The sequence below is a fragment of the Carettochelys insculpta genome, chromosome 4, assembly GCF_033958435.1.
Source record: "Carettochelys insculpta isolate YL-2023 chromosome 4, ASM3395843v1, whole genome shotgun sequence".
NCBI classification, from domain to species: Eukaryota; Metazoa; Chordata; order Testudines; family Carettochelyidae; genus Carettochelys; species Carettochelys insculpta.
In genome coordinates, this window is record NC_134140.1 from 125,989,710 (window position 1) to 126,006,781 (window position 17,072).

The 17,072-nt window shown below is 38.0% G+C and overlaps 1 protein-coding gene across 2 annotated transcripts in view; it reads left to right on the forward strand.

Moving 5' to 3' along the window:
• The window catches only part of ANTXR2 (ANTXR cell adhesion molecule 2), a 166,700-nt gene extending 157,361 nt beyond the window's left edge, over nucleotides 1-9,339 (forward strand). For both annotated transcript variants that reach the window (XM_074993748.1, XM_074993747.1), the window contains one exon: nucleotides 8,508-9,339. In XM_074993748.1, coding sequence (XP_074849849.1) covers nucleotides 8,508-8,546 — 39 coding nt within the window. In that variant the 3' untranslated portion in view covers nucleotides 8,547-9,339. The remainder of the gene's footprint in view (nucleotides 1-8,507) is intronic.
• Nucleotides 9,340-17,072: the final 7,733 nt, after the last annotated feature.

Genomic DNA, 17,072 nt, shown 5'->3' on the forward strand with positions numbered 1-17,072 from the left:
CTGCTCCTTTCCTGGTTGGGAGGAAACCTGCCTGGCGTGCTCAGGATGTCTCCCATTAAGCCTCCTTTGCTCTGCCTCAGTTTTCATGCTGGTTATGACAATGGCATCAAATCATGGAGTCTGTTCACTTCCAATGATGGTCAGGCCTGGAAATGATTAGACAGAAGCTAAAAATAAGGATAAGATGGAGGAAAACGCAGGGAAAGGAAAGCAAACAAGGGAAAGGGGAGAGCAGGAATCTTAAATCTCACATCCCAGGGGCTGCTTAGGATTCAGCTACTCCAGTGTCAACAGGCTGACATCCTCACTGATCTACGCCTGGCCTGGATAAATCAAAGAATTCACCTTTGTGACTTTATCAAGGACATCCAGACAAGGTGTTTTGTCAACCAGACCATCTTGTCAGGTTGACCAGTCAAAAATATTTTCAGGTTCCTCCAAGTTAAACATCTTTCTGTTTTAGGAAGTTCCTAGTGTCCTCCCAGCTCAACCCTGCTTGCCCCCCCAGGCATTGCGTTATGCACATGTACATAAGGCAAGAGTGCCTAGAGTTTACAGATAAACATCTTTGCAATGCTTTTTGTAAATGCAAATATATATGAATCAATTAACGTACTTGGGGCAGATACACCATTGGTGCATGAGGGTCTGTGTGACAGCACTCTACTGAAGGCAGTGGAGTTGTACCATCTTCCTCCACTGTGTATTTGACCTCAGAAATCTTGTATAAATTTGTGTGAGTCTTTGTGGGATCAAAGCACATTTGTCAGCTACACTACAAACACACGCACACATGATTTTAATTTCTGTATAGAGTCAACAGATTAGTTGAGTTCTCCGCTTCTATGAAATACACACCTAAAGGTATTCCTCCCCAGTACACTGATTGTTCTCATTGCTCCTGCTCTGCAGCTGTTCTGTAGATCATTCAGGAAAAGGAACATTCTCTACTGCTGAAGTGGCCTTCTTTTGACTTTTTCACCTCGTACCATCTTGTGCACTTTGACATATTCATCCCTTCTCTTTGAAAGCAACATAACTTTCCAAAGATGTGCATTCAGGGATGGAAATGTTATTGCTCAGTCAGCTCAGAAGAAACATTGTTTTAAGATAATTCACATATAGCAGATTATTTCAAAGGGATGTAAAATGATGATTACTGCTGTCTGCATAAAACTGTTGATTCTTTCTCTCTCCATCTTTCCAAATGTTCAGCATAGTCTGTTCCTGTAGTTCCTGCAATTCATTCACAGAACAGTTTGGTTTCTCTTTTTTTAAGTGCATCCAAGCTATTCCTGTCTTCTGTGGGAAAATCCTGGAATACTTGCATAACTCACTTTTTAATTACTGTTTCCCTAAGACACTCTTTTAGTTCAGTTTTATACTGACTACATGTTGGTATTGTTAAAGTTTATGACCTAATGATTTACAAGGCACAATACATCTGAATTCAAATTGTTGTATTGTTTAATTGAGTACGGGGACATGAGTGATACATTGAGCCGCCACATGGGCAAGCAGTGGTAACACGGCTGTGTTGATAATCCATCTCTGTTATTAGGTTCACAGTACAAGGAGGCTTTAATATGCTTGTCAAAAGTAACACAAGTTTTGTGCACTTTAAGCAAAGTTCGTGTTGGTCAAAGCAATAATTTAATTTTCTGATGTCTTATTATAATTATCAGTTATCACCTCTCTGGTACATGAGGGGAGTGGGTCTGCACATTTAGAGCAGGGATTGGCAAGCTGCAATCAAGACTCTGGGTTCTTTCCATGTAGATCCAAATCTCACTCTCTATGTGACAGTAGGTAAATAATTTAAGACTTGATTTTCAGAGCTGATGAGCATCTGCAATTCCCCACTGACTGCATTTAGAGTTAAGTGTGCAGCATCTCTGAAAATCAGATTCTTACCTTCTGTATGCATCAGTTTGCCCATCTAGAGGACATTATAATGCTAGTATTTATTAATATTTAACATTAGCAGCGCAGAGGTCTTTTGCTACTTAATATTTTAGGGTGTTTTAAAGTCCTCTAATGAAAGGTGCTGAACAAATGGTCATTCTGTTCTCCAGTGCCCTACCTGAATATGTAGCTGATGGGTGGGATCTGTACATGAAAACATAGTGTCTTCTTCCAAAGACACTCTGTCTTTAATCTACTTGTTTTGGCTTCTGATGGGCTGGGAGGGGTAATCCATTGGTTTGAAAAACTTTATCGTTACCATGCATTGATATTTGATGGTTGCCCATACGGTAGACAGAAATGCTGGATGTGTTGTAATTTTTCTGTATCTTGTAATGTTTTGACATTATCAGGCATCCAACCAGAAGAAGTAATAAAATCACGAAAAGGGCAATAACTCATGAAAATGTAGCTTAATTTTGACCAAAATTGTTAGGAAGCTTCGAAATACAATTGAAAATCCAACTGTGTACTCAAAATTGTGCTGTTCTGGAAAGTATGGGAAATTTAGCCCCGGGTGATACATGTTATGCACTGTCTCATGCTTTTTTGCATCCAATTAAAGCTAAATCAGTAGCCACAGAACACTGTAAGTTGTTGGAGCATGTAAGTCATCGAAATATTTGTCAGTATTTGTAGGATGGACTTGAGTTTTTCCATTATCTCAAACTATGTAGGTAAGGCCCCAATTCCTTAAATAAAGAACTTATATAAAATGATGCTATCTGCTCAGGAAGACGTAAGTCTCTCACTGGACTTATGACAATGGACTTAACCTGACAGTACATGTAAGCCACTTTTATACATGTAATGACTCTTAATCAAAGGGGCATAGAGTGTCTTGTGTGAAAACCAAAGTGTAACCCTGTACTTCTGTGTATTCTCCACCTGTAAGTATGAGCTACACTAGCACCCCCTTTCAAAAGGGGGATGCTCATGAGACACATCAGGATATGCAAATGAGGCGCTGCAGTGAAAGTGCAGTGAATGCCTCATTAGCATAATGGCAGCACTTTGAAAGTGCTGCTTTTGATAGTGCACAGCTCCTCTACACGGGGTCCTTTTCTGTAGGACCCCGCAGACATCGAAATCCCCTTATTCCTACAGGAAATTTCAAAAAAGGACCCTGTGTAGATGAGCCATGCCTGATCGAGAGTGGCGCTTTCAAAGTGCCGTGGTCCCCATTATGCTAATGAGTTGGGTTACGTAATCCCTCAGCTGGTATGTCTGCATCCTTATTGGGAGACAAAGCCATTGTCTATCTTCCCTGTCTTGTGAGGTTGCTGACGTGTATGAGATAGGAATAAAATATAGCCTCAGGTCCCCGCTATTCACTCAGCAGGGAGCACCACTGATGTCATAAGCGCTCTGTGTGGATGCAGTATTAATATTGGTAAATGTCTTTGGAGGCTGATACTGTGCCATTTCTGAGTAATTTTAATGTAGCTAAATAGAGAGGAAGCTATGACAATAGCGGTCTGCTTGCTTTGGTTACTTTTAAGAGTTTGCTTCTTTCTCATTCTTTTCCTCATCTCTGTATACAAGGCAGCATTCAATGGAAACAATTCTGTAAATGTGCCAAACTCATAAACCAGATCAAGAAAGCAGTTTGTTAGCATTCCTATTTTTATCAACACGTAGCAATAATTTATAATGTATATACAGTAAAACATTATAGTTAAACTGTTTCATTACAAGAGGTGACTTACATTGGCTCCACATGATAACTTTTCATGTGCCTTTAGTGTGTGGGCATTATGAAGATGCACCCCTTGTCTCATTCTATTACCTAAACGTGAAATTTGTTCTGTACGGTACTGGCATGGAGTACTTGCAGTTAAGTCAATGGCAGGTCAACTTTCCCGACCTTCACACTAATTAGCACTTTCGCTGTGGTTTCCAGCATCCTGATTTCAGGTGTATTATGTGAGCATCGTACTGCTCACAAAAGATTGCTTATTATCTACATTTTTTCCATTTAAAGTCTCTTATCCACCACTTTGTTGATAAGAAAAGAATAAACTTAGGTGGGTGTACCTGATGATCTGTAAAGCAACCCAGCCCGCATGGTGGCATGGTGTTAGTCAAATGCATTACAAGGTGTGGATTCATAGATAAAGACTGAGATTCAGCTCACACATTGGCTATGTCTACATGAGAGAGTTTTGTCAACAAAACTCCCAGAGCATCTACACACACTGCATTTTGTCAACAGTCTGTCAACAAAACCTGGCACCTGGCACTGACAGCGTTTTGCCTCTCTGTGCTGAGGAATAACAACTTTGATGACAGTTTCTGTCAATGGTTTACCAGGCAGCCCTGTTTGCTGAGCTTCTGGTTGGCCATTCTGCCAAGAGAGCAGCAGGGCAGTCTGGACACTCTTTGTCGACAGAGCAGATCGCTCTTTCGGTCCGCTTTTGCGTGTGGATGTGATCTGTTGACAGATTGCTGTAGTGTAGATGTAGCCATTAACTCCAGGGATAGCTTAGTTGTGGAGGCAGAGTCCAGCTTCAAAAGTTCGGCATTAAAATCCAGAACTTTCCATACTCTTGTGAGAAAATATTGGTCAGAGTCCTATAAGAAGGAGCATACTTGAGCACTTTCTATAACCGTCACCTTTGGCTGGCTCACTAGCTGAGTTTGTAGCTCTTGGAAAGAGTTGTATCCACTATTCCTTAGCCTTTAGGATAATTCAGCGTAGAGACTTAACCTGAGGAGCTAAGGGGGATCTCAGTACTCTTAAGAGGACTTTGGAACCCTTTTTCTGCACCTGGAGTACCTGTCCTTTCTGCAGCCTGCAAAGTTCCCGTGAGTGCATGTGGTGCGTTTGGCACTAAGGGTGTCCTGCCAGAAACAATGCTTAGTCTGTTATTACTCCCACCCAAACTTCAGTCTGATGTCACTCTAGTTGGTACACAGTGTGTCCTTCTGTGCTGCTTGTCAGAGGAGCATATGTGGTGCTGTCTTCATATGACACACACTTGCTCTCGCTCTCTCTCTCCAGCCATTTTTTCCATTGTAAGTTTGTGATACTTGAGCCAATCTCGTTTCCTTTGCTAGAAAAATATTTGAAAATAACTGGGGAAAATATTGTGGTTGAACCATATGAATGCAGATTTCCCTTTTTTTCATCCTGGAAGTATGAGCTAAATTAAAAAATGGGATCATTTTAGGTTAAAAATCTTAGCAATGGGATTTTCAGACAATATTTTAGCCATTTTTAAAAGACAGCTGGTGAAACATTGTGTTGTTAAGAGCCAAAAAATGTTTAATTTTTGTTCTTAGTTTCAGAAAATAAAATAGTGTATGGCTATGTCTGCACTGCCCCCACCCTTTCAAAAAGGGGATGCTAATGAGACACTTCGGGATATGCTAATGAGTGCTACAATGAATATGCAGTGCCTCATTGGCATAATGCAGCCGCAGAACGTTTTTGATGGTGCACGGCTTGTCTACGCGGGGTCCTTTTCAAAAGGACCCCCGCGCACTTGGAAATCCCCTTATTCCTATAACCAAATTTTGAGGAATAAAGGGACTTCGAAGTAGCCCAGGCACTTCGAAGTACCCGTGGATTAGCCGCAGCTCCACACAAGCTGGCACTTCCTAGTTTGACACTTCAGAGTTGCCACAGGGGAGAATTAGCTTAATGAGGTACTGTGTATGTACCGCAGCACCTCATTAATAATCTCCCAACACCCTACTTACCATGCTCCCTTTGAATTTGGGAACTATTGTAGACACAGCCATAGTGTTCTGTGATTTTGGCTGGTACAAGAGAGTATAATTTACCAGATTTGCTAAATTTGGTCCATATTTTGAAGTCTCTTATATGGTTGGATAGTACATCTTTCCCTACCACTAAGGAACTATTTTATATTTAGAAGTTCTAAAGCTCGTGAATGCCAGATTTTTTTTTTATTGCTAAGTAAAGTCTTCATGGGGTCTCACTGACTCTGTGCATGGAGAACTAGAGTAGCATATTTTGCTTTTACAGTAATTTCAGTCCTAAAGTAAATGTTGGCACCAGCACACATTTTAAACACTAAGAATTGTCCCTTCCTGATTCCATCTAAATCTGCATACTAAAGATAATGCAGACCTGAAAAATAATGTATTTATCCAGAATTTGTATCAGTTCATGAACCAGTGAATGTAACTAAAGATCTTTAAAGCTATGACACAAAACAATTAAAAGCAAGAATATTTCAGAGAAGGATAAATTCCAACAGGTTTCTCTTTGCCGAAGGTAGACGGGGTCTTGCCTGAGAACTAATCTCTACAAATGTTTTACTGGGTCTATATTTTTCACATACCATATCACCATTTGTTGTGAATTTCTTCACTGGTAGCTTTGTTATGGGGATTTACAGAGAGCTTTTGGGCTTTCTGTTGTTTTAATTTTTCAAAAGTTGGTGCAAGGTATGAAAATGTATGGTGCCTTTTATCTTCTACATTCAATGGAATAGATTAACGCTCCAGCACTCTCCATCTTCTCTGCATTTATCATCAAAATTGTAGCAGCAAGGAATCACCTCTGTTAATCTAACATGGTATTTGTTTTGTTATATTCATCACAAGAAATATAGGACATAGACTCATTAGAAAAGCATTATGAAAAAAGATTTCCTCCGTCTGTGCTGTCCTGTAAATACATTGCTCCAGTTACTTCCTCAGATACTACTCAAAAGTCTGAAATCTGCATATTGTGGCTTGAATGATGTCAAATAATACAAGCTACTGTATGCAGTACCTAAGTACCCTTATTTTAACAAAGTATTTTAACAAAAAAAGTTACAAATGAATTAAAGCATAGAGCTTTGGTCTGTTTTTCCTTTGATGACCCAACATGTACTGGTTTGTTAAGTAAAATGAGAAAATAATAGTTCCAACGCACTTTTTTTTTAAAAAAGGCTCAAAACACTGATATATATGTTTATTCAAAACTTGCCCATTTGACCTATGATTTACTTTTAAGTATCTCTTTTATGTGGACTCAAATGCATTAATGAGTGTTATTGTAGGAATTTAGATAAGTCTAAAGTGTGCTGAGTGATATAGACAGTTAAGAAGACAGGTTCCTAATTTCTTTTCTCTCTCAACCCCAAAAAGACTTCCAAGCATCTGTTAACAAAAATGACTTTTAAAGGTCCCTAAGGGATTTAGGAGCACAAGTCAGTGAAACTTGTATTCCTAATTACTTTGACACTTCTGAAAATCTCCCTCTAAATGGGCAACTATCCTTTTATACCAGTCTCAGAGAGGTAGCTGTGTTAGTCTGTATCTTTACCAAACAAAAAAGCTGTCCTGTAGCACCTTAAAGACGAACAGTATTATTTATTAGGTGATGAGCTTTTGTGGGTCAGGTCTGCTTCTTCAGATCTGGAGAATCCTGGCCTCTTTTCAACCTGATTCTCCAGATTTGAAGAAGTGGCTCTGACCCGTGGAAGCTCATCACCTAATAAATAGTATTGTTCATCTTTAAGGTGCTACAGGACTGCTTTTTTCTTTTATACCAGATAATTACTAAAAATACAGTTTTGGTGAATCTGTAAGAGAGGTGGAAGGAAGATTTTCTCAGAACTCTAAAAGGATAATGGGTATCCAATTTTGGCAGTTTATGGAAAGCAGGATGCTCTGTGGCAAACACATAAGAACTGGTGCCACCTGGAAAGCCACGCACTGCTTTGACTTTTCATTGAGAAACCAGACTTAACTTTAATTTTATATTACGTCGCATATCTGTTTCGATGTAGGCTTCACGTGTAGACGTAGCCACTCTGGCCTGGCTTTTAAATAGAAATTGTTTTACATTTTAAGCTTATGGAAATAACTAGTCTCATCTCAGTGCTCACCTTCCAACAGAATTAATGACTTTTGGACCAACTTCATCCCTAATTTAAACTCCCAGAAAGTCAGAAGAGCTACACCAAGAACAGTCGTGTTTAATATGATATTCTCAGATTCATAGTAACTTGACAGTATGGAGAAGAGTTTCTGTTTGGTGCAAAAAGTTGTACGGAGGTGTGCAATTCTGATTATTCTTCATAAAATTGCCAGACCTATATTAACCATGCAACATCAATGTGTCACTGGCAGTCATGTTTATTTGGAACAAATTTAATGGGAAATACATTGTCCGTTGCAAGAAAAATCTCTAGTTTTTAACATGTTCTAATTTTATCGTGTTTAAAGCAGAACAACAAAAGTTGAGGTTTTGTGTATCTAGCAATTAATCAGAATTTGGCAATTTGTTAAATCTTTCTTAACAATGACCCTCGAGGTTCCAAACCATGGCACTTATCTTCCCATTGCTCTTAATAAGGAAAGTGTATAATAAATCTGTACACCAAATGTAATGAAGTGCTCTGGATGATTTCCATTACTAAGTTTTAACATATTTATTTATGCATGTTATTTCCAAAAGCATACACATTTAAGTAGTTGTTTGTATGTGACAAGTTAGCTTTGGTATTCAAGGATTATTAACTTTTTATTTATTACTTCAACCACCAGTAAAAATTACTATCTTTTTTTTCTTTCAGGGCCGATGTGTCAACTTCACCCGCGTTCAGACTCAGTAAAGGAGGCTAAGAGGATAAAAGGATGAAAAACATCCACACTGTCATTCTCCAACCAACCACAGACAACCGAGCATGTTCCGAGTTTCTTGGGATCGACTTGAGACTTTTAGCTCAAAAGAGTTTTCCATTGCACGCTTCCACAAGCCAGCCTTACTACACAAAACTCTTGTGTTCTACTACATTGCTACAATATTTTATGATTTGCAGCAGTGACAAAAAGAGAAGTGTTGATCTGCACGCTTAGGCTTTGATAGAAAATCCAGTACGCATGTGTGGAGGAAGAAAAAAAAACAACCGAAGATCATTTTGCTTTGTTGTGTTTTTAAAATGACTGCAAATTCTCAGGACCGCAGTGTGCTTTTAGTAGAGATCCACAATCTCTCAGATGCAAAGATGGCACTTGTTATTTAAATAGGGACTATTAGCCATAGGCAGAGGATATAAAATTCCCACTAGGCTAAGCAAATACAAAAGTTCATTGCCTTACAGCTATGTCAGATCACAAAATCCTTCTGAGTCCTCATCGTGTTGTGCCTTACGGGAACCTTCTGACTGGAAATCTTGTCATTCTAGCACTGAAAAGTGCACACGCATGACAAAATGTAGACAGGGTGCCTCAAGGTATTGGTAGCAAGCAAGACTTTGCCCTTTCGTTTTTGAAGACACCTTTCTTTCATTATGCACCCAGGACAGGAAGAAAATTAATAGAGCGTTATTCTACAGGAAGACAGCCTGTAACCAGAGATCTTGAGCAGAGTTTGAGGGACTGATGCGTCAAGACCTTGACACTGTGGTTGGTGGTTTTTCCCCCTTTCCTGCATTTTGAGTTCAGTAGCGCATAAAACATCATCATCTATAAACATACCTAGCAGTTCTAGGCTTATGTGTTTTTTTTTTTTTTTTAAGATTAAAAAAAAGTAGTAGCCACAAAGCTGGTATCTCAGGGGTTTTTTCCCCCCCAAATCTCCAAGGGCTCTTCAGTGTCACAAGCCAGCAACTCTCTTAGCATGAGAATTTCAAAGTTTAATTAATATAATTAAAAGCAACAGCAAGCAGCAGCCTGTGAAGATTTTGCTCATCTTTTTTATGCCTTTTGACATTGAATGACCTATTACTGTATGCGCATTACTCGGTTTTCAAGGGGGCACTGTGCATTGGCTAAGATTCAGCAGTAGAAAAAGACCTCCTTTCATCAATTTATAAATTAAATTTACAGGAGCGCCGACCATCACAAAACATTGACAATGTATGTATTATAATTTTTTAGAAAAACCAGCGTCGTGTCACGTCGACGATGCCAAATTATGTTAGCGTGAGCGGAAACACTGTGGGGGAGGAAAGAGGCAGCAGCTGAAGAAAAAGGCTCAAATGATCCAGTCACTTTCGATACTGTACTTCAGATGCAAAATGGATATTCGAGTCGAAACCTGACAAAGCGCGCCTGCTTTGATGTGAACTGGTATAGACAATGACCAGTGGCTGGGTCAGTGGGATGTCTCTCTGCGAGCAGGGAGGCTTATCAAATGACACTAAAAATAAGTTCAACAACCATCACAGTTGAGGGGAAAAGGCGAACATTTCACATTTGGTGGGCATGCATGTGCGCAAGATGGAAAGAGCGATGCGAAGAGTCCTGGTCTAATTACCCCCTTTGTGCTTTTCATCGAAATTGCAAAGGACACAAATAATTCTCTTGGTCGATGTCCAAATTTGCGGCACTGTCCAAAGACGCCTTTACACATATCCACTTGCTAACCTCTTCTGCTTGAGTCTATTTATGTCACTGGTAGCATCATCATCATCAGCCATGTGTGCACAAAGATAAATAAAATTCTTATATAAGTTTCTGTGATCATTTCTTTTTTTACTCCTTTTGCAGTTAAATCATTATTTTGCTGACTTTACAGTCTCCCTAGCTACCAATTTCAAATGATAGACTCACCTTCCTCTGACATCACATGTTTTCCAACAAGGCAGGTCACAGGCAAACTCAAAGGGCTACTGTCTATCCCACAACTGTTTAAAATGTATGAGATGCTCCTGTGTGTATGTTATGTAGCATTCACAATATAAATAGAACAGCAACATGCCAAAAGAGCTTTCAGTAGAGTAGCATTCATGGAATTCTAGCACTGATACCAATGCCACGATGGGATTTTTTTTTTCTTTTGAAGGGGAGGAGTAATGACTTGCTGTGTTTCTGGACAAAAGGGTGGTATTTTTTCCCATACAGACCAACCACAAGCAAATCTTTATTTGATTTCAAGCCAAGGGTTAACTCCATAGTCTTTATTTCTTAAATCAAGATGCCAAGCAAATAAAATAGGTTTATCAAAACAGAGTTGTGGTCTCACCTTCACCTCCAGAATGCGGAAGCAGAACAGGCAGAAGTTTTTAGACTAATCAAGCAGAAAATAAAAAATAAACCCTTGTTTTCCACTTTACACGGTCTCACATCTACTTTGAGGTACATAGAATATAGTCTTCTTTGTTTACAAACAATACACATAAAAAGCCAATTTTACTGGATAAAATAGTCAATGTATGTTTCAAACCAAAGTCAATATTTTAGGAAGTTTTTTGTAACATATCTTCTGTGCATGAAACCATTTTTCTAACATAGCCATATGAATGTAAATTACATGAGAATGTCTTGTTCTCTATGGCTGTCTACCCAGGATTATTAAAAAACACTGGCATTTTGAATTTTTCATAGAACAGTTGATGATGAGCAGAATTTCCTTTCAGTTTTCTGCATTGATTTCCCCTTCTAAATTATATGCTATGTTACATGTTTGACTCCTTTGACAAGCAAATCTTAAAATCTTCATTATTATGGAAGGTGGGATGTCCGTCATTATATATTTTAAGGAAGAATTTACTAGAAAAAAATTAAAACCCACTGGTTTACAGTGACACAAACTAACATTTACTTAACATGATTTGCCAAATATATACATAGTAACTGTAATCCAAAAAAAGGGAATAAAACTAAAATAACCAATGTTATGCAATTTGTCATTTAATGTGATGAAACCTTTTGTGTATCACATTATGTAACACATCATGCTCTACACTCTTAATGTTTGTTTTAGACTGCACAACAGGGTCACTCGTAATTTTGGAAAACAGTCACATTAAAATGGTGTCCGGAGAAGTGTACAGCTAAAAGAACATGTTTTTTAAAAAAGAAAAAAAAATTGAGGAGGATGCACGCTATTACTTTGATGTAATGTAGGTAAATACAGGGAGGAAATGTAGATGACAGCACATCTAGAGGCATTAGGTAATGTAACCTTTTACATGTGAAATTATTTTAGGTCACCCACTCCTGGGAGAGTTTTCATCAAATTTATGGAAGACAGGAGTGTAAATAAATATATTTTCTCCATTGAGATACACTATTATCCATGAACACATGCTCTGGTTTCCATGTTATGTGAAGTAAACAGCTAATTATAAAGGGCTCATGTATTTATACTGTATTCTAATACACGTAAGAAAATAGACCAGAGGAATATCATTCCAACACAGTCTTTAAAAATGGATTCAGGTTTCTGTGTATTATATGTTGTGGTTTGGATACTGAATTAGCTTTTGGGATGTAATATTTTGGACTTGAAGGAGGGGAAAGGGTATCATAAAATAAATTTTAAGGAATATTAATAAAATTGCAAAACATAAAAATCAGTGTAAAACAGATTTGAAACAAAAATATTTTAAATTCATTTCCAACTGCATTTCCATTAAAAATACTTGAGATGGTATTAATAATTCATACTGAGATATAATATTGCTTCACACAGCAAATTTAACAATTCATCATGAATTTTGCTTCACTGTAAATCTAATGACTAGTCTGCATTATCACCAGCTTTGTAAATGAGCTCCACTTTTGTCACAAAAGTGTGTTTACATCACATAGTGGATGCAAATTGATTATGGAGTGGACTGACCAATTCCAATGGACAGGAAACTTTTTTTACACATATGCTACCAGTTACAATGGAAAGCTGGAGTAAGTGTCATTATATTGGATTCCACAATAATTTAAAATGTCCACAAATACTACTTTGTAGAAAGCTACTTTTTAAATTTTAAAGTACAAGCTATTAAAAAAACGCCATAGCTTTAGAAGATTCATCTATTGCACTTTGTTGTCAATTTGTTTAGTTAAAAAAGATCAAAATTTACTGATGTTCCAAGTCCTGAGAAAAGTAAAATGCTTTAGCGTGTCATGTATGAGAATGACACCAAAAAAAAAAAAAAGAAAAGAAAAGAAAAGTGCATCAGAGAAACATCTTCCTAAGGGAATAATGCACAGGACAGGTCGAAATGCTGGCAGCCTATCCTGTCGGGGCTTTTTCCTCACCAAGCAAACCAAACAATTACAGCAGCTGTATCATAGAAGGCAACATATTTTAACAAATAAAGCATCCTAAATGCAATGTTTTCTTTTATTGTAAACATTTTGATGACAAAAGTTGTGATTCATCAGTGACCAAATGAAATGGAATCTTGAGAGCATTCCATTTCAGTCAGCTTTTAATTTAAGAACCACAGCTTTCATCAAAAAATAATCCAGGGGTTTATGGAACAGGAGACCGTTTGAGCTGAGGCAAAAGCAGGGAAGGAATTTTTTTTGAAATGCCACAACTCAAGTGCGTTCTTCGTCACAAATATTGTGTGAAAACCATGATTCACTGGTGTCAGTCCCTGATGTTGTTTTATACTCTTGAGAACAACTGTATCTTATTTCTTTTGTTCCAAGCTTCCTTAATTCAGCATACAGTGATGTTATTTTCTTGATATTAGTTCACTTGACTTTTTTTCAAAAAGTGTCTATGAACAAAATATGAGTAATTTTTAAAAATGAAATTGTGGCAGAATTAAGACTTCCTGAACAACTGTTCTGAGTCATGCTTACAGATCCTGCCATTTGGGCAAAGTACCATCGCTCACCTGTACTAATAATAAGTGGAGTTTCCAAACTGTAGTGTGTGTTATTTTCACTTTTTAACACGTCTTAGTAAATAAACTTGTATTAATATATTTTAACAAGGTGAAAACCATTATGTGTGTTTTGTTTTGCCCTTTACCCTCCCCTCCCCTCATGTGCTTTTAGAGGAAACTCAGTTCTGAAGAAGTAACTTGCAGTCGTTTTTGCCATGGTATTTTTTCCAGCAGCTGGAGATAGGCCACAATGGAATGTGCCTGTATTTCATTTGCTGGTTTGACTTTGGAGAAATATAAACTTAATGGACAATACTGATTATACTTTTTACCAGTGGAAAGGCACAATATGTTTCCTACCATTGGTTTGAATGGTCTCTCGTTATTAAATAATAATGCTCTTGTCTTCTTCGAATTGTTTTATTTTTCTAGCACGTTGCAAAGCAATGATGATAAAAACCACCACCTGGCTTTATATTTTCTATTGGAATTTTAAAATTCTGTGAAAGGTTACGGTTTAGGGGTATAGGGCTTGATTCAGAGAGCTGCTGAGTGTCTCTTTTGCAATGCAAAATGCTGTTTCCATTGCAATGGCCGCACAACTTGGAACACGCTTGAGTGCTTTGATGAACTGGGACATTGGTGCCCGACAGGATTATACCTTGTGCCCTGTGATCATGATCTTGAGAAGTACAGAGCATCCCTTTGAATGTCCCTCTGAGTATGACAAAAGTTATCACAGCCAATGTTCCCTTTATTTTTTTCTTTCTGTGTGCGGAATAAATTTTATGTGCTCTAAGGCATGTCTGGATGTGCACCACCAATAGAACCACATGCTGCTTGGCTAATCAGCTGTGCAGCTCCTGAATCTCTCCTGGGCAGCCACCCAAGCACTTAGCTTACAGGGAACACTGATCACAGCTCAGTCCTACCTAAAAACTCAAACATAACACTATGGTATTTTCAGCAGTTAGTTTTCAAATTGTTTATGGTAACATTCATAGAATGGGAGGTAGTTCAGCCCTCAGTTCACAGGTACCTTCCTGTTCAGGGTAGCATTTAAATATATTTTCATTTCTGCTGAGGCCAGTGGGCTAGAACTATGTCTCACCTGTATTTCACATGTGCTTGCATGTCTCCCTGAATAGCATTAAGCACATGCTTAACTCATCTTCTGAGCTGAGGCCTCAGTTTGTGGCAATAATTTAGATTTACTTATATGAGACTACACTAAAACACCCACTTATTAGATCCTTGGGGTTTTTGTTTGTTGTTGTTTTCTTTTTTGATGAGACTACTCAGGTTTGGAAGTTAGCCAAGCTAGACTTTGTGTGGGTCTGCTGTAAATCAGTTCTCAATATGAAAAGGGAAGATGCAATCCAGTGTGGGCTGCAATTGATTGTGAAATTCAACCTATTTGTACTAAAACTTTACATAATCTGACCTTGAGGTAAAAATTCTGAAAAATAGAAATTGGTTCCAGACATAAATTTCAAATCTGGATTTTGAACATCCCTAACTTTACAGGTATTTAAGATTCAAAATTTTGTATTGGACCCATCTCTAACAAACAGAACATCTTTCACTCGTTACAATTATTTATGACGTAGCATGCAAAGCCAAAAATATAGAGACAGATTAGCAATGTCGTTTTATAGGCATGCATAAAGACAAGAGGCACGATTTACTCTGGTGTTAGTTTAGAATAACACTATTACCTAGAATGAAGTGATTCTGAATTTACATCAGTGAAAGAAAGGCCAGGTTGGACTGCTTACATACACAATTCTTCGTTCCTGTAGATTTTCCTGCCCGAAATGCATATATTGTCTGGCTCTGAGAGCAGGAATAGCCCAAGGTCCCTGCAACAAAGAACCTAATGTCTGCAAAGAGAATATATGTGAGACTGAGAGAAGATATGCAACAGAAAAGCAAATTATTTTAGGGGGTGATTGCCATAAAGAATGATGTGCATCTTATTAGAGTCATATATTACTTAACGAACAACCCTTCATTTTTTTTTATTTATTCAAATATAAATTTCAACCGCAGGAAATACACTCCCAGTTGCCTTTCTAGAGGTCATTTCAGCAGCATGAAACCTAAGGGATCAGGGTCTGAGAGTGTTGTCTTCAGTGGGAGCAAAGTTAGGCCAACTTTGAGCACTTCAAAAATTTCCACCTTAAATAGACTTGTTGGGGGTTTGTGACCTCAGAACATCTGTTCCTGTTATGCCTCATGTCTTTTTTCCTGCCCTGTTTGGAGAACAGGAGGAAAGAGTGAAATGAATTTTGGTGAAACCCACTCTTGCACTTTGTCCCGAGAGGTAAATAGGCATTTTTGCTATTCACCTTCTACGAAGAAAGGTATTTGGCCCAAAAAGCTGAATTTGAAAATGCGATGAACAAAATGGCACCAAATGCCAAGATGAAGTGAGAACAACTAGATATCAACTAGAGAAAAATTAAATCAGGTAGAAACATATGCATCAAGAAAGTAAAGAGATTATGCTAAATGAGTAGTATAGTAAATGCTCTATTAGCTAATGAATGTCTCCTAACTATCTCTCATGCTGTTGTAGAATTACTTTGTCATAATTTCTAGTAAGAGGCTTAGTAGACCTGGCAAGCACTAATTTATTTCACAAATTTGTTTTGTGTTGGCTCAGTGAAAATTGTTATATATTTTTGGGTCTTGAGTAGGTGCCATCTGTTTAATGGTACTAGTGGGTCCTTTGATGCGCTTGTCAATTTCCTGCTGTAATAATTGTTTAAATATAATGGAAGGCTTTGAATACAAAAGGCCCACTATATTCTGCAATTTCTTTTTTTGGCAGGAAATTTGTAATAATTCCTACCAGGTAACATGGACAGCCCATCCCTTCTGCAAGAGCAAACCGTTAATCTACATGTTTGCAACATATTGATGTTGTTTGATTCTGACTTGCTTTTTCACTTGTTTGTTCTGCGTCATTTTCCACAGACACTTTTTCATAAATAGAATCCTGGAGACTGATTCTAATCTCACTTATAGGTTTTTATGGCTGGTACTACACTATCTTCAGTGCAATTACTCATAATTTACACCTGCATAAAGCCCTAGTCTACAAACACTCAAAGTTAGGCATATGTGTGTTTCCAGGCTCCTTGCCTGTTACTGAGAATCATGGATCTGACGTATGATTCAACAACATTGATCATTTGTACTATTAAAAGCCTGTGTGCTGATCAAAGAAAACATGTCAGTCAAAAAACAGTGACCAGTTGTTTCCACTCCAAGTTCATAAAGAGCCTGTTTCGGCCAAGTTGTTCTTTATTCCACAAGTAATAATACAGAAGTTAATTTGGAATGGTAAAACTCAACATAAATATTTGTGCCAGAATTGGACAAAAAGCTCTCCTTCTAGTTTGCACAACAAAACAACTACAAAACATAAAAACAACATAAGACTGGCCATACCGAGTTAGCCCAAAGGTCCATCTAGCCCAGTCTCCTGTGTTCCAACAGTGGCAAATGCCAGATGACCTAGAGGCACTGACTAGAACAGGTGATCAAGTGATCCCTCCCCTGTCA